This window comes from Trypanosoma conorhini (genome assembly GCF_003719485.1).
Source record: "Trypanosoma conorhini strain 025E chromosome Unknown Tco_14.4_contig_00179, whole genome shotgun sequence".
Classification (NCBI taxonomy): Eukaryota; Euglenozoa; class Kinetoplastea; order Trypanosomatida; family Trypanosomatidae; genus Trypanosoma; species Trypanosoma conorhini.
Genome location: NW_021704265.1, coordinates 8,446 through 31,692, shown reverse-complemented (window position 1 = coordinate 31,692; position 23,247 = coordinate 8,446). Strand labels below are relative to the sequence as shown.

The window sequence follows — 23,247 nt, the reverse complement described above, 5'->3', positions numbered from 1 at the left end:
CCCCCCCCCCCTCCATCTTCGACTTTCTCTAGAGGCGGCTGCATGCGGGCGGTGGCCCGTGCTTCAAGGAAAACGTGGCTTTCCCACCGTACACTGCGGCACGCGGGGGCTGTGGGGCGCCTCCATTAGTACAAGCCAACGAGGCCAAAAGTAGGAATTATAACAGGCGATATGCATGTACATTCATTCCGACAAAATTCCATGATTTGAAGGGTGGCGCGTTTCCACGGCAGTGACCGTGACATGTTTTCTTTGCTTTTTTTTCGTTGCTTTGTTTTTTCTGCGTGCGTGCAAATACGCACACTCACAACCTTTGCCTTTCCCCCCACGTAATAATGATAAAAACAAAATAGACGCATAGGCAAAAAGGGTTACGTTGTTTATTGCACGCACACACACGCACGCACACACACACACACACACACACACACGCTGGACGGTGCTGCCCGGTTAGCCTAGGCGACCAACGGCGCATAACAAACGGACTGAGGAATGCCCTCCTTCAACTTCCACCCCGGATTCGCTGGGCACGGTATGCGATGCAATCCATGGAATCCAACGCAGTACATCCTCACGGCTGCCGAGCACTTTGGTGTGGCGGGGTCGGGCAAGGTGTACATTCTGAATACGGCGCCAGGGGTGCCGCCGGGGTCCCCGGTCTCCCTTTTCGGGTGTTGGGGGACAAGCGACGGGGCATTTGATGCATGTTTCAGCGAAGTGGACCAAAATGTTGTGGCGGTGGCCTGCGGTGATGGTCTGAAGCTGTACAACGTGGCTGAGTCCGCAAACCGGGATGGCGCTCCGCCCCTAGTGCACATCACGGAGCACCAGGCGGAGGTGGTGGGGGTGACATGGAACCGTGACAGCTTCCTCTCCTGCAGCTGGGATGGCGCGGTGAAGTTGTACCAGGCGGCCAACCCGGGCGTGTCTGCCATGACCTTCCAGGAGCACGTGAAGGAGGTGTATGAAGTTTCCTGTTCCACGCGCAACCCCGCCTCATTTTTGTCAGCCTCTGGGGACGGCACGTGGAAGCTGTGGGACGCGCGTGCACCGCGCTCCGTCTTGACGCAGGTTGGACACAACCATCAGATTATTCTCAGCATTGACTGGAATAAGTACGACGGGAGCATCTTTGCCACCGGCGGCGTGGATCGTACAGTGCGGCTGTGGGACCTTCGCCGGCCAACTCAGCCCCTCGCCTCCCTCCCTGGGCACGACAACGCCTGCCGCCGTGTGCGCTTCTCACCCCACTCGCGCGTGCTGCTGGCGTCGGCCGGCTACGACTGCCGCGTCTGCATCTGGGACCTCAACCAGCCACAGCGCCCCCTCACCGCCCGCTACGCCCACCATCGCGAGTTTGTCGTTGGGCTGGAGTGGTCGCTGGCCGTGCCGAACGCGATTGCCTCCGCCTCTTGGGACGGACAGGCGTTCTTCTGGGTGACCGGGCAGCAGGTCACGCCGTCGCCGCCGCTGCAGCAACTCCCCGCCGCCGTGCCGCCGCCGCGGGTCCGGGTGCCACGAACGAAAGTACTCCCGGGGCTTCCGCTTGCGCCGCCCACCATTCCCGTCCCGCAGTAGGGCGCGGGGGCCAACAAAAGTAGAAGGCGCAAAGGCGGGGATTAAAGGGAGGACGTAGAAGAAAAAAAAACGCAACAGGGCAGTAATATATATATATATATATACATATATTTGTTCCGTACAATTGAGAGAGCGGACCGGCGCGTGCTCCTCAGACGATGCTGATGCTCTTGCCTGCCTGAACGAGTCCATTCTTCGTAAAGGAAGAAGTAAAGAGACGAAGAAAAAAAACTGCAACAATGTGGAGAGTCGTTTTTTTTGGGCCCGAGTCCTTGTGGTAATGCCGCTGGATTTCGCGTGTGGCTCATTAACACACATTACTTATTGTTGTTTTGCTCGCTGTTTTTCTTTCTGCATGCAGGTTGGGCGTGTTTGCTGCCATTAGGCCTGGTCGAGATCTGGGGGGGGGGGCATAGGACGCGCAGGCAGGAGGCACAGGGAACGCCAGCAAACGTGCACACGCACACGGCTAGGCACACCACCCGCAAGAGAAGGGTGCAGCGATGCCACCCACCCCCACCCCTCGCCGGAAGTGGCTCGAGACGGAGCTGGTTTTTAGTGTGCAGGACCGCCGCAATCGGGCCCGCGCGTTGCAAGAAATACGTCAGAGGAAAGCCGCCCTCTTGTCCCTCAGCACGGCGGATGTGGCACGGCGACTGCGGGCCATGCATCCACCGGAAGAAATTATGGACAGCTGCGGCAATAAGAAGGAAGCGGAAAAAAAGCATTCGAGGCCCCTTCACGCTGAGGACGCCTCTCAGATGTTTCGCCCTCCCATGTCCTACGAGCAGTGGCTGGAGGAAGGCTTTCCGGTGAGCTGCTGGAGACCCCTGCTTTCCACCGAGTTGTACCACCCACTGGAGGCGGAGCAGCAGTACCTAAGCAAGAAGTATAGCGTCGCCCCGAAGATCAAAGTAAAGCCTGGCGATGCGGCAGCCAAGCGGGGGAGCGATTAGGAGTTGAGTAAGTAATCGTTCTCGACTTGTCTGACTTTGGTGCCCCCAGGGAGAGGCGGCATGTTTGCCGGCGCCGCTGCCTGGGTGCCCGCGCATGTATAGTTCTGCACCGCCGCCCTGTTGTTTCCCCGTTACGTGGATTGCTTTACTGAGTGCTCTGAGTTGCGTTTCAAAAGCGTCGGTACTTCCCGTTCCTTGTTTTTGCACGGAATAACCGGAAAGGATATGTGTGTGTGTTCTTCTGGGCGCAACGTTTTGGTCCTTTTGTTTGAACAATTTCTTGCATTCCGTGTTTGGTGTTTTCTCCTCCGCGCCCACGCACCCTTCTGCCTGACGAAACGCGGTCGCGTCCAGCTCTCTCTAGCCGTGCGCAGCGCAGCCGGCACGTGACACTCTTACTCCTCGTGGTTTCTTTGCCTGCGGGGAGTTGGTGGGTGGGTGGGTGGGTGGGGCTGCCGCGCCGCCCCTGTGCGCGCATCCAGAAAGGACACAAATTAGACCACGCCGCAACAAGCATGCCGGCGGGGCCGCGTGTGCTGCTTCTTGGAGGCCTGGGCATGATCGGCCAGAGCCTCCTCAAGTACATTGTCGACTACGAGCTCGCGTCACACGTCCGTGTGGTGGACAAACGCGTGCCGGAGATGTGTTTCCTCCCGCGAGCCATCAGGGAGCTTTTATCGCTAGCCACCGTCGAGTTTCTCCAGGCCGACTTGTCCACGCAGGAGCACGTTGATCGTGCCTTTGCTGGGGAGCCGTTTAGCATCGTCGTGAACCTCGCCAGTGAAACCCGGCATGGACACATGGAGGTGGTGTACGAGCGAAGCATCCTGCGGGTGCGGACGCTTTGCGCGCGAACGGCCGCCAGAGGAGGCGGGTGCGAGCGTTACGTGGAGGTGAGCACTGCCCAGGTCTACGCCTCGACCAACAAGTCCCCGGCAACGGAGGCAGTTACTCCGTTAAAGCCCTGGACAACAATGGCGAAGTACCACCTGGAAGCAGAGCAGCTCGTTTCTTCCATCTCGCAACTCCCCTGGGTGATTGTGCGACTCCCAATTGTCTATGGGCCAGGCGATATTGGTGGACTTATGCCACGCATTGTCTGCGCTGCAGTGTACGAAAAAACAGGGGAGTACATGGAGTTCTTGTGGGGCAAGGACCTGCGCATGCACACGGCACATGTGCAGGATGTTGTGGCGGCGATATGGCACATTGTATGCGCCGGCGCCACCCACGAGGTGTACAACGTCGTGGATGACGGTGACACAACGCAAGGGGCCCTCAACGCCGTGCTGGAGTCCATGTTTAACGTCAAGACGGGCTTTTTTGGAAGATTGATGTGCAGTATGGCGGCCCTCAACTTGGAGGCTGCGGTGGAGGAGGCCAACGAGGGCCTCATGCAGCCGTGGACGACGATGCTGAAGGAGTGCGGCATCCCCTTCACTCCCCTCTCCCCCCACCTGGAGAAGGAGCTTCTGTCCGCCGACGCGCTGGCCGTCGATGGCTCGAGGCTGCGGGCACTCGGCTTCCGCTGCAGCTGTCCGCGGGTCACGAAGGAGTTGCTGGAGGACAGCGTGGACTACTGGGTCTCGCTCGGCCTATTTCCAAAGTGACCTCTGCTGTTCTCTGCTTCGTGTGCTGAAATGTTTGCGGAGCGAAGTGACGGGCGTCAGCGCACCAAATATGTGCCTGGCGGCTTCTCAACTAGCGGTGGACAGAAATAAGCAGGCCCAGGGGGAGGGGGAGCAAGAAAAAAGGAAAAAAAAACAGTGCAAGGGGCCTTTTTTCCTTTCTTATTATCATTCTTCTTTCTGTTTCGAAGGAAAGTTGTGCCTTGCACGGATGGCTGACTCAAGGTCTCATGTCTCGCACTCTCCCGCTCTCACTTCTCTGCCTTTGTTTTCTTTTGCTTCCTTCTTGGCGGCGGCGGTGGGGCAGTGCCTCGCCCCACGTGTGTGTGTGTGCATTTATATATACATATAAATATATACTTGTGTTTATTCTTGATTTTTCATTTGTCTGCAGAGGAGGAAAATAAAAAGGGGGGAGGAGGATGTTGTGCCTGACGCGGCTGAGAGCCAACGTCAGCAAAGCCGCCTTCCTGGAAATGGTGAAGGAACTCCGTTTCCGCACGGAGGCCCCAATTGCGGACTGCAGCGCCGCGCTGAAGGAGACGGCGGGCGACGTGGAGAAGGCGATGGAGGTGCTCCGCAAGAAGGGCTCGGCGCGGGCGATGAAGAAGCAGTCGCGGGAGACGCTGCACGGCTCTGTCGTCGCCTGCGTCGGCCCCCCCTTCGGCGCGGCCGTCATTACTGTCTGCAGCGAGACCGACTTTGCCGCGCGTAGCCCCCCGTTCCAGAGCGCCTGCGCCAAGGTGCGGGAGGCGCTGCAGCGGCGGATTGTCGACAGCAGGGGCGATGTGCTGGCAGATCCGACGGAGGCCCATCGCTCGCTCGTGGAGGCGACGGCGGAGGACATTCGGGCCTCCATCGCCGTCTTGGGCGAAAACGTTACCGTCAAGTCGGTTGAGCCTCTGCGGCCGACGCCGCATGCGGCGGAGCACGTTGCCATCGGCTTCTACACCCACGGCGCGCTGGAGGTGCCGGAGGTCGGCCGGATTGCCGGCGTCGTCGCCGTGAACCGCCTCGACCCCGCCGCGGAGGTGCGGGCGAGTACGCTGACGGATGTCGCAAGGCACTTTGTGGCATGTAGTGGCGCGGAGGGGAACTACGCCCACCAAAACTTTTTCGGAACGGAGGAGACGGTGGGACAGTGGCTGAAGCGCCACGGTCTCCGCTTTAGCAGCAGCCTGGTGGTGGAGTTTGGCAAGGAGCCGGTGAGGCACACGGCTCCCCCGCCCCGCCCCGCCACGAAGTAGCCTGGGGGTTGGCGTAGCGACACCTGCCATGTGTGCAACGGTACAAAAATGAAATACATGGCAGTCTTTTAGGCGAGGGAGGGAGAAAAAGTGGGGCAGGGGGCAGGGGGAAAAACAAAAAACACACACACGCAGGAAGAGAAAGAGACAGGGAATGTTCACGGTGTGGGCTCAGGAATGGGTGGCAGCGATGGCTATGCTTTTGTGCGTCATCGCTGCGGTCGGGAGGCTGAAGCTGAGGCTTCCAGCTACTCACTACACGTCCTTCCACAAATAACAATCAAAATAATAAACCCACGATGCATTGACAGGGTTGGGGCTCTTACGGATGTCATTTTTTTTATTTGTTGATTTTACGCTCTTCCTTCCCTTTCCCCTCCTTCTCCCTGCCTTGCTGTTTCACACACGTGTGTGGTAAATCTCCCTGTGCGCGAGTGAGCGACGCGGTGTGGTGCGGTGAATCACATCCATGCCGGCAACGGAGAAAAAGAGCGGAGTGCGCTCGGCCCCCGCTTTGGAATACCCGCACGATTTCTACCGGACCATGCGGTTTCACCACTGGAGGCGATTTTGCGAGTTTTGTCAGTACTATGACCCCCTTGCCGTGCCCAACTGGCGCGCATGGCTGCAGCAATGCTCAGGGCACGGGGAAGTGCTGCTTGAGGAGCTGCGGCAGATTTACGGTCCTGAGCCTGCGCAGCTCAGTGCGCTGGAAAGGGCCAGGACGCGTGGGTCGCCCGACGGCCCACCTGCGACTACGGCTGAGGAGGGCGTTCTGTTCCAGGCCCTGTTTGCGGCCAACGCCCAGGCAAAGCAGCGCGAGGAGCATCGTGCGGAGTTGGAAAAGGAGGTGGTGGTCTTCTTGGCGGAGAAGGGCATCTGCTCAAGCGGCGTCTCTGCCCGCCTGGTGGACAGCTTCGGCGGGGACGGGGCGGAACTGTTCCGCGCGCTAGAAGGCGCGCTGGGCCGTCAGCGGGCACCGTCGTTGCGTGCCGCGCCCCCACTGCTAGTTGATCTGCTCTCGAGTAGAAGCCACGCCGACCCTGGCTGGAGGAACGGGCCTGGCCTTCTCAGGCATCCGCTGCGACTCGCGGATGCTGCACTCCCCGCAGCTTCAAATTTTTTGGAGTGGTCGGAGCGGCCGTCGCCTGGTGCGGCTCCGGTGGGGCCCACCTCTGCAGCCCCTGCCTTTGCCACCTTCCACGCGCCCAGCGGGGGCGCGCACGTGGCGGTGGGACGGCCGGGCGAGCAACACACCGGTTCTTCAGTTTGCGACACGGAAGGCACCACCCACTGCACGTGGTTCAGTCGCGGCGGTAGGCATGCATCCGATGGGCCGGAGGGGAAGTGAGTGAAGTACTCTGTTTGCTGCGAGTTTTGTTTTTGCATATTTGCCTCTCCCTGCATCGGTAGGGTTTTGTATCGTCACCAATTCGTTTCTCCGAACACCCCCGCACGGATGGCCGGGATGGGTGGGGAGGATTTCCACAATTGTGGGATTCTGCTGTCCTGGTTTTTGTTTTTGCTTCTTCCTTGCCGTCTGCCGGCGGGGGCGGATTCCTCTTCTGCTGCACCGTTTGCCGCCCGCACGCCCGCAGAGGATAAAGAGCCCGAGGGGAAGAGGAGAGGCGAAGAAAAAAAAAAAGGAAGGAAAAAAGGCGGAGCCGAGAAGTCGGTGGGCGCAAAGCAGGGGGGCGGGGTGCACCGTGTGGAACGCGCTTGCATGCGAACGGCGTGGCAGGCCCACCACGGCAATGCTCACCGGTCATGACATTCACTTCGTCCGCCGTGAGCTGGCGACGGCGCTTTGCACGTCGCCGCGCTGCCTCCTCGTATACCCGCTCGGGAAGAAGAGCCGGCAGCGGGTGGGGGTGGCGGCGAAGAACGGCACAATGTCGGTCTTTTCCGTGGGGAAGACGGCGGAGCGCGTGGCGGCGTTTGACACCGACCCCCAGAGCAAACCTGTCAGCTGCGCGACACTCTACGAGGACCAGCTGTTTTTCGTATACGGCAGCACACTTGACGCGTACTCGCGGAGGGGCCGACGCTTCTTCTCCTTTGACACCAACGTGACAGAGGTGATTCACACCCTCTTTGTCTCCACCCCCTTCATTATTTGCTGCGGCAGCTTTATGACGACAGGATTCAGAGAGGCGAGCGAGCTCGGCTTCTACATGGCGCCGGACCGCGTCAATGCCATGGTGGCATGCGTTGCCGCCGCCGCCGTGGGTGTGGCGGAGCGCAGCTTTGACGACTACCGGTGCATTCTTGGCTGCAACGACCGCACAATTCGCATGCTGCGGGGACACAAATCTATAGAGGAGGTGCACTGTGAGGCGCCTGTGACATCGCTGAGCCTCGGTGAGGGAAGTCGCAGGCTGTACTACGGGACAAGCGCAGGTTCGCTGGGTTGCCTGGAGCTGAAGAACGCCGACACCGCCCTCTCGCGCGCCTTTAGTTTTATTCCCGACGAGCACCGGGCAGCTGTCACCGCCTTGGCTGTGTACGACATCAACCTGGACGACAAGGAGGAGCTGCTGGTGGGTCACCAGGACGGCCTGCTGCAGGTCTTCTACATCCACGCCGGGGAGGGGGCTGCTCGCAGCCACCCCGTTTGCATCTGGTCTGGAAGTATGGATGAGGGCGTCGTTTCCATCGCCGCCGGCCTCATTACACACTCCCGCCGCCCAGACCTGCTGGTGCACTCGCTCAGTGGCAGTCTCACAGCCTTTACGCTGCAGGCGGTGGAGCACGCGGAGCCGGAGGAGGCGGCGGCTGCGGCGGCCGCCGCGCTGGAGAGCACAGATGCCCAAATCAGCGAGGTCTCCAAGGAAATTGAGGCCCTCAAGGAGGCCCTCGTGACCCAAACGCGGGAACTGACAAAGCAGAGCGGGGCGGGCAAACGTGGCACACCATTGCTGGCCGTCTCCTCCACCTTCAAGACCAAGGTGACGCTGTCGCAGCAGAAGGACAACCCTGCACTGCGGCTTCTGGTAGAGGTAGACACGCCGCTGGACTGCGTGGTGCTCCAGAGCGAGCTGCGGTTGCATTTTTTAGACGATGGATCCGCCGAGGTCGTCTTGCAAGAGGAGATGCCAGAGAACAACCCCTCCACGAAGTCGCTCGCCATTGTGCGGCCCTTGGAGGCACGCAGGCACAGCTGCTCCGTTGCCTTCTGGGTGGAGGATGGCCAGTGGGGTCTGCTGAGCGTCACCGCGCTGGCGATCCCCGCCCCCCGTACCGCACAAGTAAAGATGGTGCAGCTGCGGCCACTGCCTCTCTACGCGCGCGTGGGCAGAGTCGATGAGGCCGTGGCAGAAGGAAAAGGTCCCGCGGCACTTTCTACGATGGAGGTGCAGGGCGAATTTAGCGCCAGAGACATGCATAGTTGGATATTTAAACTGCTGCCTGGAACTCCCGAGATGTATCAAGAGAAATTGACCACCTTGAGCTACGAGGACACATTTTTTCACCACACGCTTGGGGTTAAATACGGCGACGGACACGCGTCGTTCACCACCGGGTCTTTGCAGGCCTTGCTGGTCACGAAGCGGTTTATTAGTTTTTGCGCCTCCGAGCGCTCGATAGAGCTGAGGTTCGCAGTGAAACTCCATGGCAGGGCGGTGCGCTTTAACCTCTCCCGCGTTGTGCCACACATTACGGGGTGCAACACGGGACTGCAAAGCCTTCGCCTCCTGGAAGCGCTGCAGGAGCTGCAGGGGAGCCAGCAGATGGATGTGGTGTGCTTCCCCAAGGAGCACCAGCAACTACTCGAGAGGGCGGACGCGGTGAAGAAGGCGCACCCGCAGGCCCTCCTCACGATGGGTTACTTGCAGAGTTCGCTGCTCTCTCTCTACGGCAGCGTGGCAGAATTCGTGCCGACGGTGCCCAAGATGAGCCCTGCCACGAAGGAGGCCTTGCTGGCGGCCGCCAACCACACTGCTGTCTCGGAGCTGACTTCAGCGCTAGAGCGGCTCTTTCTCTGTGACGAGGAAGGAGACGCGGCGGATGGCCGAAGCGGCGTGGGGGCGAGAGGAGGGTAAGACAAAAGCGGGAGAAAGAAGAAGAATAAGAAGAAACAAAAAAAAACAACAACAACGGCGGGGATAACTCTTTTTTTTTCTGTGCGTTTGATGGCCGGGTTGGACGACAGCAGCGGCGAGAAGTTCAAGGTCCTTCCGCATCGCGGGCGTTGTTGCCCCCGCCACCACCGAAGGTCAACAACCTGGTTGCTTGCGCGGAGGGCGTTTCTCGCCCACGGCTTCCTTGCAGCTCCCCCATCCGCCCCATATCTCTGTCTGATGATATCAACTTCGCCATGCATATATATGCATATGCTTATACATATCTGCTTCTGCTTCCCCGTTGATTCCACATCAGGTGGTGTGTAGGGAGTGAGGCGGATGGATCCACCGGAAGGGTCACAGCCACAACAGCAGCAGCAGCAAAGCCAAAAAAACCGTTTCTCCTTCTTGCTGCATGCCCCCGTTCATCAGGCCACGTTCTTTTCCCTGACGCTCGTCGAGGAGTTGCTGCGGTGCGCCCGCAAGGTGGAGCACGAGTTCGGTCTCCTCTCTCTCCCCCTGCCGCAGTCGCGCGAAAGTACGCGGGTACTCTCACGCATCGTGCAGGAGAAGCGGTACGAGGAGTGCTGGCCAACGCAGCACTCCGCGGCGCAGGACACACGCGGAAGTGGCCCATCCGCCTCCTACCTTCTTCGCATCGGCGTTCTCCGTGCGCTCGGGTTCCACACGCCGGGGCTGGACGACCTCGTCGACGACGCCTCCCTCGCCTTGGGGAGAGACATCGTGGCGGCCGCCCCGGCGCCGGAGGGCGCCGCAGCCGCCCCGCTCCGCTACCGGGAGGCGGCGCAGGAGGAACTGCGGCATGTGGTGCTGGGGGAGTGGTGCGAAGATCTCGTTCACTTCACGGCCTACCGCGGGTTCTCGGCGGAGCAGGCGCGGTGCGTCCTGCTCACCGCGATGCATCTCATGAACGTCCTGGCGGACCTCCCGCCGGACGCCACCGACGGGGAGGCGGAACAGCGCTGCGCGCAGGTGCTGGAGGAGCTGCTGGTCGAGCAGGCCTGCGGGATGCCAAGGAAAGTCGTGGAGACGCGCAAGTTTTGGCGCACGGTGGACTCGGAAGTACCCGACCCGCAGTTTGTGGCTGCCCTGGAGGCGGAAATTGCGCGGGAGAAGAACAAAAAGCGGCAGAGCGTGCTGCGAGAGCAGATGAGGAATGCCCCAACGGTTGTTTTTACACGACGGGAGATGCAAGAGGAGAGACTGCTAGCCGAGATTGTGGTGGGTCCCTACTTTACTTTGCACGAGGTGGCGCAGTTACTCGAGTATTTTTCCTCCTCCGTGGTTCGGCATTGGAGGCTGTTCCGCGCTTTTTTGGCCGAACCGCAGCCCGTCGAGACACACGAGGAGGTGCAAGTCCAGTGGGATGTGCGCGGGTTCTGTGTACCGCCGCTTGAGGAATTCCTGCGGGACGACATGTATGCAATGGCGCAGAAGCGACAAGGCCTCTTGAACGCATGCGAGGAGGCCATCACTGGCTCCTTTGAGGAGGAGTTTGAGCAGCCTCTTCGGCAGCTGCAGCGGGAGAAGGATGAGCTGTTGGCGTGCCTGCGCGAAAAGGAGCTCCAGGCGGAGGAGGATAACATTAGAAACGCGCTCGACGGCCCTGGTTACCTGCGGGTGGCCCGCAGTTTTCTGCTTCGCCTGAATAAGTGCATCGAGCGCAACGAGGCGGTGGGAAAGCTGGATGCTGTTGCGAAGCCGCCAGAGTCCGCAGTGCCAACACCAACGCAACCACCACAAGCAGGGCCCGCAGCTTCCACCTTGGCGGGAGCAAAGAAGAGGTCCGTTCAACCACGCAAAGGCTCCGCTCGCGCCAGAGCGGCGGGGAACCGTGCGTCGGTCTCCCCGGTGCCGCCCTCGCCGCCGCCGCCGCCGCCCCTGAACCCGGCGGATGCGGTGTTTTCGCTGGAGAAGGTGGAGGCGCGTCTAGAGCGACTAGAGCATGCCGCGCAGGCGGCGGTAGACGCTTTGCGCGACAAGGGCAAAAAGAAGCGTTCCCGCTGACGTCCAAAAAACAAACAAACAAACACACAATAGCGATGGCGCTTTGCTGGTCGGAGTTTGTCGCGGTGTTGTTGTTATCGTTGGCGGCGGCGCACGTTCTGAGGGTGCGCGTAAGAGGGAAGGCTGTGACGTTGCACGCATCTCTGCGCCCGTGTTTCCCGCTTTCCCTTCCTCCCCTTCTCTGTGTGGGACGGTGACGAGGAGGCGATGGAATGTAAACCAATACCATTTGCGTGGTCGCAGTCCACATTTTTTTTTTGTGTGTTAAATGCTCTTTCTTGACGCGTGCGCGGCAGCCACGCCACCCTCGCCTTCACCACCGCACCGCCTTTCGGGGCTGCCGCGGCTGCGTGGTGGACGCTGCGACGTGACGCCATTCCTGCGCTTTCTCCTCTGCCGCCTTGCCTCACTGTGTGGGCGTCAACGCATGCGTGCGCGTTTGCGATTCCCACAAGGCACGGACTCCGCAAAAAGGGCATCCAGGGCAACAGCATAAGATTAGACGAAGTGGACAAAGAAAGCGGTTCATGTTGGCCTTCTATGGAGGGGCGTGCGGGGCGCCGGCGGCGGCGTTTGCGGCCCTGCTGCTGCAGCGCCGTCACGTGGAGTACTGGGGCTCGTCGGTGACGGGGCGCACGCAGCCGTATGCGCAGGGTGACATGCTCCCCCGCGTGGATAACACGCGCGCCGCCGTCAATAAGTCCTCCGGCGCGGCCGCCAGCCTTACGGGAAATCACTTAGGCATCGCGTACGACAGCAGCAACATTTTTTCCGTCGAAGAGTACAGCCGGCTGGAGAAGGAACACTACCAGCCCCTGCGGGGTATCGCACGCTACAAGCTGGAGCCCATCAGCGCGAGCGATGGCCCGACCACGCGGCGACTGCTGCAGCAGCTGTACGAGGACCAAGTCGTCGGTATGGAGCTCGCTTGGTGGGGTGCCGTGCTCAAAGACTTTCCCTCTCTAAAGAGGCCGTGCACTAGTGAGTTTAAGGCCGAGTTTACGAACTTCTACAAGCAGGCCTTGGAGGTGGCCCACGACGAGGCCGCTGTGACGGCTCTTGCGGTGCCTTTTGTGCGGCACCAGATGCAGGATAATTTCATCAGTTTCCCGATGTTTTGGCGCATTGCGGAGAAGCTGGCAGACGCTCTGGAAGTGGCAGCTGCAGGACGGCGTCACGAGAAGCGCGTTTCCCGAATAGCAGTGGAGCGTGTTACAAAAATAGCATTGAACACAATCGCGGATGAGCCCTGGGCGCACCAGGACACGACAAGTCCCTTGCTTTTTGATGTGTCGAACTTCCGTGCGTGGCACGAGGCGGGCAACTGGTAGAGTAAGTGAGGCACGTGGGGGTGGCACCCGTTTGCCTTCACAGGCGGTCTTAGCTTACAGCCGTAGTAGTGGAAGTGGTAGTGGGAGTAGCAACCGCGGGGTGGGGGGTGGACGGGTTAGTCATGGTGTGGGACGGGGTACTTTGCGAGGGGCGCCGGCGGGTCTGCGGGAGTGGGAGAGAGACGGCGTGTGTGTGTGTCTGTGGGTGGATGGGTGGGTGGATCGCCGCAAAAATGCGCCCAAGCCCGCGTACAACAGCGGCCGCTGCGGCAGCAACAACCGACAACAACGGCAAGCACGATGCATGCACGCTTGTGCTGCTGCATGCTGCAAACGTTCTTTCGCCAGTGCACATCCCTCCTTTTATTTTTTCCTCCTGCTGCCGCTGCTGCTGGCGAGCCTTCATCTACTTTTTGTTTGTTTTTCTTTTCATGTTTGTCGAGTTGTTTGTTGCTATTATTGTTTTGTGCTTTGCTTTCCCTTTATTTCCGCCCCCGCTTATTTCGCTGTCTCTGTTTCCGCAGCGAGGAGGAGGGGAGAGAGGAAGACGGGAGAAGGCAACTTGTGAGGATGAACGCACGCAGGCAGGGGCAAGTCGGCTTTCGCGGTGGTCGGGATGCCGCCGGACTCTCCGTCGCGGCTCGCGGCGCTGGGCGCAGCGGCGACGCTGGTGGCCGAGGCTTTGCGCGCGGGAGGGGCCGCGGTCGCGGTGGCCGCGTCTTCCCCGCGGCAGCGGCGGTGACTTCGCTGGACGATGGCGACGACGGCGACGACGACGCGAAGGGGGCCGCCAGGCGGCCCGCACCCGTCCATAAGGCGCGGCACGTGACGACGACGCTGACGGAGGGCGGCACGGAGCTGCCAAAGAAGCTCAACAACAAGGTCTTCGTGGACGGTCTGCCGTACGAGCACAAGGCGGCGCCGGGGGCCTCGTCGCTGGAGGCGGAGCTGATGCAGTTCGCGGCGGCGTGGAAGGTTGGCAGACCCATCCGCCTCATCAAGAAGGACGGGCAGGGGTTTGGGTTCCTGGTCTTTCACTCCCCGCAGAGCGTGGAGGTGGCGGTGCGGGTGCTGAATGGGCGGAAGTTTCTCGGTCGCACGCTGCGGGTGGAGGTGCCGAAGCCAAAGGACATGGCCGCAATCGACGCAGAGAGCGGCCGCGACGCGGGGAAGAGTAGTTTTGCCCGCCAGGTGCTCCTGGCCGACCTGGCGAAAATCACGCAGCCAGAGATCGTGCGCGAGATACTGCGCGACGTAGCGCCGCAGCTGGAGAAGCGGCTTGAGTCGGTCAAGATGACCTCCAACAACAGAAAGGCGTTTCTGACGTTTGCGTCTGCCGACGACGTGGAGCCGGCAGTGCGGTTTCTGGACGGTTTCTCCATGTTGGGCCGCCGCATCACCGCCGCACGGGCCGCCGCGCCCGGCTCGCTGCCGTACTCAAAGTTGCCGAGCCACAGCCTGTCGCACGCGAGGAACGCGGCGGCGGCGATGGAGGCAGACGCCCGCGCCACGGCGCGGCCAGGGGGGAGTGCGCGCGGCGACGCGAAAGGGTCGGAGGACGAGGGGGCGCCGGTGCTGCCGTTAGGGGTGGCGCGGGCACCGGCCACGCGGCAGGCGGCGAGGGAGGGCAAGCCAAGCAACGTCACCGGCGTGACGGAGAAGTACAACCTGCTGGAGACGGGGCCGGCGGAGGTGTTCGTTGGCAACCTCGGGGAAGAGGTCACGGAGGAGCAGCTCCGCAGCCACTTCCACGCGTGCGGGCGCATCGTGAGCTGTGAGGTGCTCGTGAACAAAAGCACAAGTTTGCCAACCGGCATCGCGCGCATCGTCTTTGCGCTGCCCGCGTACGCCAGCTACGCGCAGAAGCACCTGCACGGGTCGCGGTTGCACGGCCACGTGATTCGCGTCGACCGCGGCGATGAGCAGAGCGCGCCGCTGGCTTCCGAGTCGGCGCCGCAAGACGACGACGAGGCGTTTGACGAGGACGGCTACATGGAGCGCTACGGCGTGAAGGACAAGGCTGCCTACTTCAAGGGAACCTCGCTCGAGGAGGGCAAGCGGAGTGGCAAGCGGAGGCGGGAGGCCGCCGCCGACGGCACGGCAAAGAAGAAGAAGGCGGAGCGGGGCGCGGCTGGGGCTTCGGGCGCCACTCCTGCCGGCGGCGCTGACGACGACGAGGAGGAGGAGGAGCGCTTCCAGGACGTGGACGGGGTTGCGGTGCCGGCGACCGCTGCGGCCGGGCGCCGCGGGCCGGGGAGGCGACGGGGCGCCGCGGCGCCGAAGCGGGCGGCGCGGGCGCAGCGGTCGTCCAAGTGAGCACCGCCTCGTGCGCTGAGTGATGACGGCGACGGTGTGGGCGAGCGTTAAAGTGAGACAAGGCAAAAAAAAAAAACAACAACAACAATGAAAAAGTGAAAGGTGTAAAATAACGGCATAAACACGAATAACACCAACCCGCACACACACACACACACACACACGTTCCTCGGTGGGTGGAAATTCGTACATATATATAAATATGTATATGTGTGTGTTTTTGCCAACCCGATGTTCCCATGCATGGGGGGGGGGTGGGGTGGGCAACGCCATTTGTACCCCTCGAATCTGCTGCTCATCGATTGCAAGCTCCTGGTGCGTGTTTTTTTCCCCCCTTTTTTCTTCTCTGTCTTTTCTTCCTCTTTTTTTTTTTCGTTGCTGCGGAACCAGGAAGGAGGCGCCCTTGGTGGTAGACACAGAGGGTGGTGGATGCATGCCGCCTGTAACGGGCCGTCCCATAGGCAAGAGCCCGGGCCCACAGCCCATCATTCGTCGTACCCGAAGCTGGCGGGGCATCATGCAGGTACGCTTTAACGACACGCGCGCAGACCGCAACCAAATATTAAGACATGCATTTCTGTGGGCACCGATGCGAATATTGGGTCTTGGCTGCCTCACGACGACTGTAATGTACTTCACCGTTGGCCATGATCGCTTCATGCACACGCTCTTCGGCTATGAGTCGGAGATGCACTACGAGGCGCGTGTGAACCCCGACGCAAGCGTCGTCTTTGGTGATACGATGCTGGACAAGGACCGCGCCTGGAAGTCCCCACTGCGTGAGTTAGAGATGCCGCTGCATCCCAAGCGACAGTTTGACGTGCTGCGGGACCCCAACTCCACATGAGCCCCTGTAGGCAGGACCAGCCACTTCTGGAGAGTGGGGCCCCTCCTGGGTTGGACCATCACTCCATTGGTGATACCGAGAACGTTTGTATTATCCGTATTTTTTTTCTTCTTTATTTCCCCTCTCATGTTGCAGGCTGTAGCCTTCATGCTTCTCACTATATATATACATATATTTCTTTCTCTCCATCGCTCGCACATACACACACGCATGCACATTCGCGTATGCGCCTCGTCGTGTTGTTTTTCGTTTGTGCCTCTCTTCAGCAGAGAGGAAGCTTTCCGTAGCGTGGGAGTGGGGAGTTCACATCGTCCCGGCACACAGTGGGGAGGGATACGCGTGCATACCGCCCATTGCGAGAAGCGGAGCGAGGGCGAGGGCGAGTGACGACATCGTTGACGACTTGCTTCGTCACAATGACTGGACTCACCGAGGACGAAATCCGCGGCTCACCGCTGTGGCAGCACATGAAGAAGGTGCTGCTGCAGGTTGTGCAGCAGCAGCCGAGCAGTGCGCTGGACGCCATCGTCCCCGCCTCCTTCGTGGTGCAGACGGGCGGCGCCGTGCCGCCGCACGTCACCACCATCTACGCCGACCATCGCCCGCGGGTCTTCAACACCGTCCCGCCCGACGCGCTGGAGAACCTGCGGTGGGCGTCCAGCTTTGGCAAGGTGCTCGCGCCGCCGAAGCCCAGACGCAGACCAACGGAGGAGGATGAGGAGGCGCCGCCGGAGGAGGAGGACGAGCCCGAGGAGGAGGTGCTGCCCGGCGAGGTGAGCGACGTGGTGGGGGAGCAGGCCGTCTTCAACTCCGTCGGCGAGGGGCTGCAGCCGGAGGAGGCCTTCCGGCTCGTGGTGGGGATGAAGCAGCTTGTCAAGATGGAGCCGCTGGCGACGGCCCGGTTTTGGGGCAAAGTCTTCGGCGCCTCCGCGGACTACTACATTGCGGAGACGAAGATCGACCCGGAGCGGCTGCCGGAGGAGGAGGAGGACGACGGCGCCGCGGAGGACGAGGAGGAGGAGGGGGTGCCCATCGACAACGTCGCGGACGTGCTCTTCTCCCACGGCGCGAGGCGGCGGGCAGACGCGGGGACGGAGCCGGCCGGAAGCGGACTGAACGAGTGGGTGTACTACGCCGCGCTGACGACGGACCCCACCAGCTGGACACGGCTGCCGGAGGTGACGCCGAATCAAGTCATCGTCGCTCGCCACATCCGCCGCGGCTTTACGGGGGACCTGGAAAGCGTCGTCGCCACCCACCCGCACTTCCCTGGGAGGGAGAAGAACTACCTGCGGGCTCAAATTGCCCGCATCAGCTGCGCCTGTCGGGTGGCGCCGCGTGACATGTACACCACCGAGGGGGCGGTCCCAGAGGAGGAGGACGAGGACGGGAACTTGCTGCCGCCGCCAGAAACCGTCAAGGCCTACACGACGCTGCCGCCGCTTAACCCGCAGGAGGTGCCGGACGAGGAAGACGGCGAGGCCATCGAGCCGGTCAAGTCGTGGTTCTACGGCTACCGCGACGATGAGCTGCTGCAGGGCAAGTATTGGGTGCACATTGCCCCGACGCTGTTGAAAACCGGCCGAACTGTCGCGGTGGAGACAGAGGAGCAGCAGGGGGAGGTAGACGTCGATCACTCGGAGAAGATACATCCGTTTTTGTGTGATGTCAGTCGTGACAACCCCTTGACCTATGCCTCGCACAGCCGTAGTCAACTGCCCGCCTGGAGCTTCCGCAAGGCTTTTCACAATGAGAGTAGCAAAACATTTACGTATGTTGCCAGGTCGGGCACCTGGCCCGGTGCCTTCACGTACGCTGTGACGGAGTTGGGCCAGCCGGGCAGCCGATACCAGAGCGTTTACATCGGCACCGGCCTCAAGAGCCTGCATGGCGTGAACTACGCGCCACGGCTGCCCCCACGCTGCCTCGTGGAGTACCCAGAGATCGAGTTGCTCCTGCAGCGCGATGGAACGGCAGACGATGAGCTGGAGTACGCCCCGCCACCCCCAAAACCGGAGGCTTCCGAGGAAGAGGAGGAGGAGGAGGCTTAGAGGGCACAAAACAAGAAGGGAAGGAAAAAAAAAAGAATGAAAGAAAGTGAAGGGAGGAGCAGCGAAAAACAAACAAACAGACAACAATAATAGAGTTTTCCGATTTACCGAGTATGGATGCTGTTCTTTACTCATGATGTTTATAGTTCATGGGAAATGGGGACTTTCCCGTCAACCGTTTTTGTATTTTTCTTTTCTTCTCTCCCTCTCTCTCTCCCTGTCTCCACCTCCGTGTTCGTCCCTGTTGCTCTACTGTTCCTTCCACGCGCTGTGGGAGGAGCGGCAGTGCGCGGAGCAAATCAGCAAAGCGACAAAACTAATGGCTGAGTTGTGTGTGTGGGGGGGAGGGGGAGGGAAGAGGAGGAATCGCGGCACGTTGGATGGTCAGGATGTATGCCTCTTTCCCTCTCTCGAGGCGCATGCCTTTTTTTTTTGTCTTGCATGCCTCGATGCCTCGATTCCACACACACCCGTTTGGGGCCGGGGCGGCCCGCTGCTGTTTTCTGCGGCTCATGTGCAATTGGAGCCACATGTGGCGTGATGCATCTTTATACATATTTCTCTGCGTCTGTCTTCTTCCTTATTCCGCGGCAGGAAGCTACCGGGGGAGGGTGCTGCAGCCAAAAGTCCGTGCGTGGCGAAGGAGGCAGGGCTAACGCAAAGGGATCCAGCTGGGACTGCGTGCGTGGCAGTTTACTTTGCCAATTGTTTTGGTACGACATTTAGCGAGGGGGAAGCAGCAGCAGCAGCAGCAGCAGCAGGGCGTGAGAGGTGTCTCCTGACGCAGCAACGCCTACGCGCACGCACCTGCACTCGCTCCTCGCTGTCGAGGAAATACGGCAGGGAGGAACGCCAGCAGGGCACGTGTGAGGTGTGCGGGGGGACGGTCGTAGGGAAGTTAGGAAGGCCCCGGCGCCGCGTCTGAAAAAAAAAGCCGAACAAAAACATAAGCGGAAATAGAAATGCATGGAACGTGCAGCCTCCCGCTCAGCCGCTCCCTTCCCCTGGTGTGCATTTGCTCCCTGTTCAGTTTCCTTTGCGGCGTCGGTATCGGTGCGAATGACTTGAGTGCAAATTTTGCCATGGTGGTGGGAAGCGGCTCCCTAAATATGCGTCAGGCAGTTGTCTACTGCACGGTGTTTGAGCTGCTCGGCGCCGCTTTCATGGGTGGGCGCGTTAGTGGGACGATTCGCACAGGCATCGTCGACCCTGCCTTGTTCACCATGGACGAGGACATGGTGCTTATCGGCATGACATGTGCAAGTTTTGCGGCGGCTCTGTGGCTGTACCTTTCCACGGTATTTGGTTTGCCCGTGTCCATCACCCACACGGTGGTGGGGTCCATCATTGGATTTGCCGTCTTCTCCAGCGGCTCCTTCAAATACTTGCAGCCGCGCGGCGTCGCAAAAGTTCTGGTTTCATGGCTTTTCGCCCCACTGGCGGCGGTCGCAGTGACGGCGGGTATCTTTTACGTTCTTCGCAAGTACGTCTTGCGGGTGAAGGGGAGATCGTTTCAGAACGCCTTATGGGCGTTGCCCTACTGTCTTGGTTTCTCCCTCCTCATTGATCTCATGTTTGTCGTGATTGAGCAGCCGCCTATTCTCACCGTGTCACTCGCGAGATTCCTGCCCATCGAGGCCCAGTACCTGATTTTTCTTGCGTCGATTCTCTTGTCATGCTGCCTCCCCTCCTCGCTGCTCTTCCCGCGCCTGGCGGAGGAGGCCTGGGAGGCAAACTCGTTTGTGTGGGAGTCGGAGAAGCTCTGCACGGAGGCGGAGGCTGAGGCGGAGGCGGAGTCGGAGGCGCGAGCTGCGACTGACCCCCCCGAGGCAGTGGCCGGAGATGGACGTCTGCGAGCTTCGTCCTGCGCTCCGCCCCACGATGCGGCGGCGGCCTCCGGGACCCCCGCGGCGCAGCCCGGCAGGATGTCGCCTCTGCCACGGCGGGTTACGGCGCTGCTGCACGGCTCAGGTAGCTTCTTCCTCTCGACCGTGGACTCGGATAACGTGGAGCTGCTTCCTCGGCGGAGCGTTCGGGCGGCACCTGCGGGACGCGCTGCGCCGCATGCGGATCTCCATTTGATGAAGAAGACCGAGACGGAGACCGCGTCCCCGGCGCCCCCTGTCTCCTACGGCGCGGTGCTGAACGTAAAGGATGCGGAGGATTCGCCTCTTGTGGTGGAACTGAACGATGCGTTTGTGGAGGAGGACTGGGGGATGGACCACCCGATGCAGCCGATAAACTTCCGTGGGTTTCTGCTTAAACCATTTAATCCACGTGCGGAGTACCTCTTCACCGCTCTTCAAGTCGTCGCGGGCAGCATGTCGAGCTTCGTGCACGGGGCAGTGGCTGGGGCCAATGCAACGGCCGCCTTTGTTATTCTGTATGACACGTTTGCGGTGTCGGAGCTTGAGGAGCAGCCGCTTGGCAGCAGTTGGACCGTGTTGCCGGCAATGCTGGGTATCGCCATTGGCATGTTCTCGCTGGGGGCACGCCTGATGAAGACGGTCGGCATGGAGTTGGTGACGGTGACCCCGACGCGTGGGTGGTGCATTCAGGTTGGCGGCACCCTCGTCACAATGGTTCTCACTGGCATCGGAATTCCCGTCTCCCTGTCGCAGGCTCAGGTTGGCGCGGCAATTGGCTGCGGTCTGCTGGACGCACGCGCCAAAGGTGTGGAGTGGGGCGTCGCTGTGAAGATTGTCTGCGGGTGGGGGGTGACACTCGCGATCAGCGCCGTCACAACGGGCGCCTCCATGTGGCTGCTCGCCTACTTTTACTGCGCCTAAGGCAACGCGTGTTGCCGCCCTGCGTGTGCTCCTCTGCGTGTGCGTGTGCATATGAGTGCAGGCATATATGCATAACTCTGTGTGTGTGAGAGAGGAGGAGAGAGAGGGAGGAGAGGTGGGAGAGACGGTACGTGGGATGGGGCGCTGAGGAGCAACAGCCGCAGCAAGGCACCTAGAAGGATAAGCAGTGCAGCAGACTGTTGTTGCTTCGCTCTGTGCGCCGCACCTGGCTTCTGCTGTGGAAGGGAGGGGGCGGAGTGGGCCTCTTCTGTTGTTCCTACCCTTGCGCCAAACGACTCCACATCCTCCGCTGCTCCTTCTCGGCCTCTGCGCCGCCGCCGCCGCTGCTGCCGCTGCTGCCGCCGTGCGAGCAGCGAACCAAGTCAAGAGAAGGACTACGCCAGAGACAAGGCAAACAAAGGGAAACGGTAGGCACCGAAGACACGGACAGACACGCTGCCTGACTTGTGGGTCCTTGGCACGGTAGGCGGTTCTTGTTTGTCTTTACTGTTTTTTTCTTTCTGCTCTTTGCTGCGCTGCGCTGCTTAGAAGCGATGACGTTGCGGATGACTTTCCTGCGGCTGTCTGGCGCCGCTGGCCGCCCGGCGAGGGGTGCTGCGACTGCGGCCGCCGGGGCGCCGCGCACCCAGTTGCCGTTTCTTCGCAAGGTGGTGCAGGACGCGCGGCGCTCCCCCAACACACACCAAAGCGACACCCCGTTCAGGCCGTACCCCCCGCCCGGCCCCGGGGAGGAGAGGCAGCGGGGGAGCAGGGTGCTCTACAAGGACCCGCAGTGCATCATCGTCAACGACGCCTACCCAAAGTCACGGCTGCACTGCGTGGTTCTGCCCTTGGACACTTCGTTACACTCCCTCAATGCCTTGCGCGTTGAGCACGTGCCGCTGCTGCGCCACTTTATGGATGTCGCGGATCGCTACGTGCAGTTTCTTCGGAAGAACCCAGTGGGGACGGATGGCGCGTCGCTGGCGTTTGCCACCGGCTTCCACGCGCTCCCGTCTCTGCCCCACCTGCACATGCACCTCATCTCCCTGGACTTTGATAGCCCGTGGCTGAAGAAAAAGCGACACTACAACAGCTTCGCCACCCCCTTTTTTCTCCCCGCAGACAAGGTGTTGGAGGACTTGGAGCAAAACAAGCACATCACGTTGAACCAAGACGTAGCGGGGCTGAAGCGGATGGAGGAAGGGGGACTGCGTTGTCTGTGGTGCGGCCACGACGAGGTGGGGATGCCGCAGCTAAAGGCGCACCTGCGCACGTGTCCCAAGAGCCGTGCCTTTTCGGCAGCATCTGGCGCAACGTGACAGCTTGGCAGGCGCAGCGTGTGTGCGGCTGTTTCTCGTGGGACTAACGGCAAGAATGGCGAACGTCCTGCCCTCAATTCGGTGCGTGTGTGTGTGTGTGTCGTGGCGTTCATTGTCAGTGTGCGTTGACGCCAGCCGGTTACTACTACTGCGGCTGTGGGGTGTTTTTTTTTTGAAGTCGTCTGGTTACTGTTTCCCGTTCTTCGCTTCTTTTTGCTGTTTTTGGTTCCCGCCGCCGCAGTTCTTAGGAGGAAAGCAGAGGGGCGTGCGTGTTCGTTCCTCCTTCCCAGCCCCGCCCCGCCCCGCCCCCTCCTCTCCGCCAGGTCTCTTTGCCGACCGCGTGGGGCGCATGCGGCCGCAGAGCTCCGTCTTTCGCCACCGCGCCCAGCTGCACGAGGAGGCTGAGTCCGGTCGCGCGAACGCCGGTGTGATCAGCGAGGCGACGGAGGAGGAGAACGACGAGCTGATGCGGGCGCTGCTGGGCGACGTGCGCTCCGTCCGGCACAAATTCACTGCGATGGGGGCGGAGGTGCGGCGGCAGAACACGCTGCTGGACGCGCTCGACGCGGTGTTCGGCCGCACCCGCGCGCGCCTTGGGCGGACGCTGCGGCAGTTGGACGTGGCGGGGGTGACGAGCGTCACGCACATGTGGGTGCTGTTTGTATTTGTCCTCCTCGTCTTCCTGCTGGTGTACGCGATGCTGAAGCTCCACTGACGCCGCCCCACCTGCCCGCGGCCGCCGTGCCCAAATGCGCCCCCCCCTCCCCCTCTCCCCCGTATATATATACACACACACACACACGCACGCACGCACGCACGCACGCAGGTATACGTCTGTGTGTATATGTTCTCTTTCTGTGCGGCTCCGCGCGTCCGGCTCCAACGCGACTGCCCGCAGGCGCGCCCACACGCATCCTCTTGCGCCGCGTGCACGTCTCTCCCCTTTTTGTTTCTTTTTTTTTTGCCTCTGAGAGTAGAAGGGAAAAATAAAAGACACACAGACGCGAAAGGAAAGGAAAGAAGGAGGTGAGTGCGCCGCGCCAACGCACTTGCCACGGTAGTAGCAACAAAGTAGTACCAACTCCCACAC

The 23,247-nt window shown here is 60.9% G+C and overlaps 14 protein-coding genes across 14 annotated transcripts, besides 20 other annotated features; all 14 read left to right on the top strand.

Moving 5' to 3' along the window:
• Positions 1-390: 390 nt before the first annotated feature.
• Positions 391-431: a microsatellite.
• A 61-nt stretch (positions 432-492) lies between these two features.
• Positions 493-1,578, top strand: Tco025E_03791 (putative peroxisomal targeting signal type 2 receptor; the record flags this gene model as incomplete). Its single annotated transcript, XM_029370709.1, has 1 exon — positions 493-1,578. The coding sequence occupies one exon, from the start codon at positions 493-495 to the stop codon at positions 1,576-1,578; it is 1,086 nt and encodes a 361-aa protein (XP_029229208.1).
• Positions 1,579-1,663: 85 nt separating this feature from the next.
• Positions 1,664-1,689: a microsatellite.
• A 392-nt stretch (positions 1,690-2,081) lies between these two features.
• On the top strand, positions 2,082-2,534 carry Tco025E_03790 (uncharacterized protein; the record flags this gene model as incomplete). Its single annotated transcript, XM_029370708.1, has 1 exon — positions 2,082-2,534. One exon carries the CDS (start codon positions 2,082-2,084, stop codon positions 2,532-2,534), a length of 453 nt encoding a protein of 150 aa, XP_029229207.1.
• Positions 2,535-2,960: 426 nt separating this feature from the next.
• Positions 2,961-2,985: a microsatellite.
• Positions 2,986-3,049: 64 nt separating this feature from the next.
• On the top strand, positions 3,050-4,144 carry Tco025E_03789 (NAD-dependent epimerase/dehydratase family protein; the record flags this gene model as incomplete). Its single annotated transcript, XM_029370707.1, has 1 exon — positions 3,050-4,144. The coding sequence occupies one exon, from the start codon at positions 3,050-3,052 to the stop codon at positions 4,142-4,144; it is 1,095 nt and encodes a 364-aa protein (XP_029229206.1).
• Positions 4,145-4,496: 352 nt separating this feature from the next.
• Positions 4,497-4,521: a microsatellite.
• A 63-nt stretch (positions 4,522-4,584) lies between these two features.
• Tco025E_03788 (putative elongation factor ts) lies at positions 4,585-5,409 on the top strand (the record flags this gene model as incomplete). Its single annotated transcript, XM_029370706.1, has 1 exon — positions 4,585-5,409. The coding sequence occupies one exon, from the start codon at positions 4,585-4,587 to the stop codon at positions 5,407-5,409; it is 825 nt and encodes a 274-aa protein (XP_029229205.1).
• A 469-nt stretch (positions 5,410-5,878) lies between these two features.
• Tco025E_03787 (uncharacterized protein) lies at positions 5,879-6,760 on the top strand (the record flags this gene model as incomplete). Its single annotated transcript, XM_029370705.1, has 1 exon — positions 5,879-6,760. The coding sequence occupies one exon, from the start codon at positions 5,879-5,881 to the stop codon at positions 6,758-6,760; it is 882 nt and encodes a 293-aa protein (XP_029229204.1).
• A 403-nt stretch (positions 6,761-7,163) lies between these two features.
• Positions 7,164-9,452, top strand: Tco025E_03786 (putative intergrin alpha chain protein; the record flags this gene model as incomplete). Its single annotated transcript, XM_029370704.1, has 1 exon — positions 7,164-9,452. The coding sequence occupies one exon, from the start codon at positions 7,164-7,166 to the stop codon at positions 9,450-9,452; it is 2,289 nt and encodes a 762-aa protein (XP_029229203.1).
• Positions 9,453-9,467: 15 nt separating this feature from the next.
• Positions 9,468-9,507: a microsatellite.
• A 220-nt stretch (positions 9,508-9,727) lies between these two features.
• Positions 9,728-9,757: a microsatellite.
• A 55-nt stretch (positions 9,758-9,812) lies between these two features.
• On the top strand, positions 9,813-11,501 carry Tco025E_03785 (uncharacterized protein; the record flags this gene model as incomplete). The annotated part of the gene is made up of 1 exon (XM_029370703.1): positions 9,813-11,501. One exon carries the CDS (start codon positions 9,813-9,815, stop codon positions 11,499-11,501), a length of 1,689 nt encoding a protein of 562 aa, XP_029229202.1.
• Positions 11,502-11,505: 4 nt separating this feature from the next.
• Positions 11,506-11,531: a microsatellite.
• A 497-nt stretch (positions 11,532-12,028) lies between these two features.
• Tco025E_03784 (uncharacterized protein) lies at positions 12,029-12,832 on the top strand (the record flags this gene model as incomplete). Its single annotated transcript, XM_029370702.1, has 1 exon — positions 12,029-12,832. The coding sequence occupies one exon, from the start codon at positions 12,029-12,031 to the stop codon at positions 12,830-12,832; it is 804 nt and encodes a 267-aa protein (XP_029229201.1).
• A 189-nt stretch (positions 12,833-13,021) lies between these two features.
• Positions 13,022-13,053: a microsatellite.
• Positions 13,054-13,244: 191 nt separating this feature from the next.
• Positions 13,245-13,309: a sequence feature (A-rich).
• Positions 13,310-13,402: 93 nt separating this feature from the next.
• Positions 13,403-15,148, top strand: Tco025E_03783 (nuclear cap binding protein; the record flags this gene model as incomplete). The annotated part of the gene is made up of 1 exon (XM_029370701.1): positions 13,403-15,148. The coding sequence occupies one exon, from the start codon at positions 13,403-13,405 to the stop codon at positions 15,146-15,148; it is 1,746 nt and encodes a 581-aa protein (XP_029229200.1).
• A 130-nt stretch (positions 15,149-15,278) lies between these two features.
• Positions 15,279-15,312: a microsatellite.
• A 22-nt stretch (positions 15,313-15,334) lies between these two features.
• Positions 15,335-15,366: a microsatellite.
• Positions 15,367-15,581: 215 nt separating this feature from the next.
• Tco025E_03782 (uncharacterized protein) lies at positions 15,582-15,995 on the top strand (the record flags this gene model as incomplete). The annotated part of the gene is made up of 1 exon (XM_029370700.1): positions 15,582-15,995. One exon carries the CDS (start codon positions 15,582-15,584, stop codon positions 15,993-15,995), a length of 414 nt encoding a protein of 137 aa, XP_029229199.1.
• A 416-nt stretch (positions 15,996-16,411) lies between these two features.
• On the top strand, positions 16,412-18,046 carry Tco025E_03781 (putative flagellar radial spoke protein-like; the record flags this gene model as incomplete). Its single annotated transcript, XM_029370699.1, has 1 exon — positions 16,412-18,046. One exon carries the CDS (start codon positions 16,412-16,414, stop codon positions 18,044-18,046), a length of 1,635 nt encoding a protein of 544 aa, XP_029229198.1.
• A 12-nt stretch (positions 18,047-18,058) lies between these two features.
• Positions 18,059-18,093: a microsatellite.
• Positions 18,094-18,241: 148 nt separating this feature from the next.
• Positions 18,242-18,270: a microsatellite.
• Positions 18,271-18,781: 511 nt separating this feature from the next.
• Positions 18,782-18,807: a microsatellite.
• A 201-nt stretch (positions 18,808-19,008) lies between these two features.
• Tco025E_03780 (putative phosphate transporter) lies at positions 19,009-20,835 on the top strand (the record flags this gene model as incomplete). The annotated part of the gene is made up of 1 exon (XM_029370698.1): positions 19,009-20,835. The coding sequence occupies one exon, from the start codon at positions 19,009-19,011 to the stop codon at positions 20,833-20,835; it is 1,827 nt and encodes a 608-aa protein (XP_029229197.1).
• A 20-nt stretch (positions 20,836-20,855) lies between these two features.
• Positions 20,856-20,893: a microsatellite.
• A 29-nt stretch (positions 20,894-20,922) lies between these two features.
• Positions 20,923-20,960: a microsatellite.
• Positions 20,961-21,165: 205 nt separating this feature from the next.
• Positions 21,166-21,200: a microsatellite.
• A 201-nt stretch (positions 21,201-21,401) lies between these two features.
• Tco025E_03779 (aprataxin) lies at positions 21,402-22,157 on the top strand (the record flags this gene model as incomplete). Its single annotated transcript, XM_029370697.1, has 1 exon — positions 21,402-22,157. One exon carries the CDS (start codon positions 21,402-21,404, stop codon positions 22,155-22,157), a length of 756 nt encoding a protein of 251 aa, XP_029229196.1.
• Positions 22,158-22,238: 81 nt separating this feature from the next.
• Positions 22,239-22,262: a microsatellite.
• Positions 22,263-22,442: 180 nt separating this feature from the next.
• Positions 22,443-22,478: a microsatellite.
• A 28-nt stretch (positions 22,479-22,506) lies between these two features.
• Positions 22,507-22,872, top strand: Tco025E_03778 (Golgi vesicular membrane trafficking protein; the record flags this gene model as incomplete). Its single annotated transcript, XM_029370696.1, has 1 exon — positions 22,507-22,872. The coding sequence occupies one exon, from the start codon at positions 22,507-22,509 to the stop codon at positions 22,870-22,872; it is 366 nt and encodes a 121-aa protein (XP_029229195.1).
• Positions 22,873-22,956: 84 nt separating this feature from the next.
• Positions 22,957-22,982: a microsatellite.
• Between the last annotated feature and the right edge of the window lie 265 nt (positions 22,983-23,247).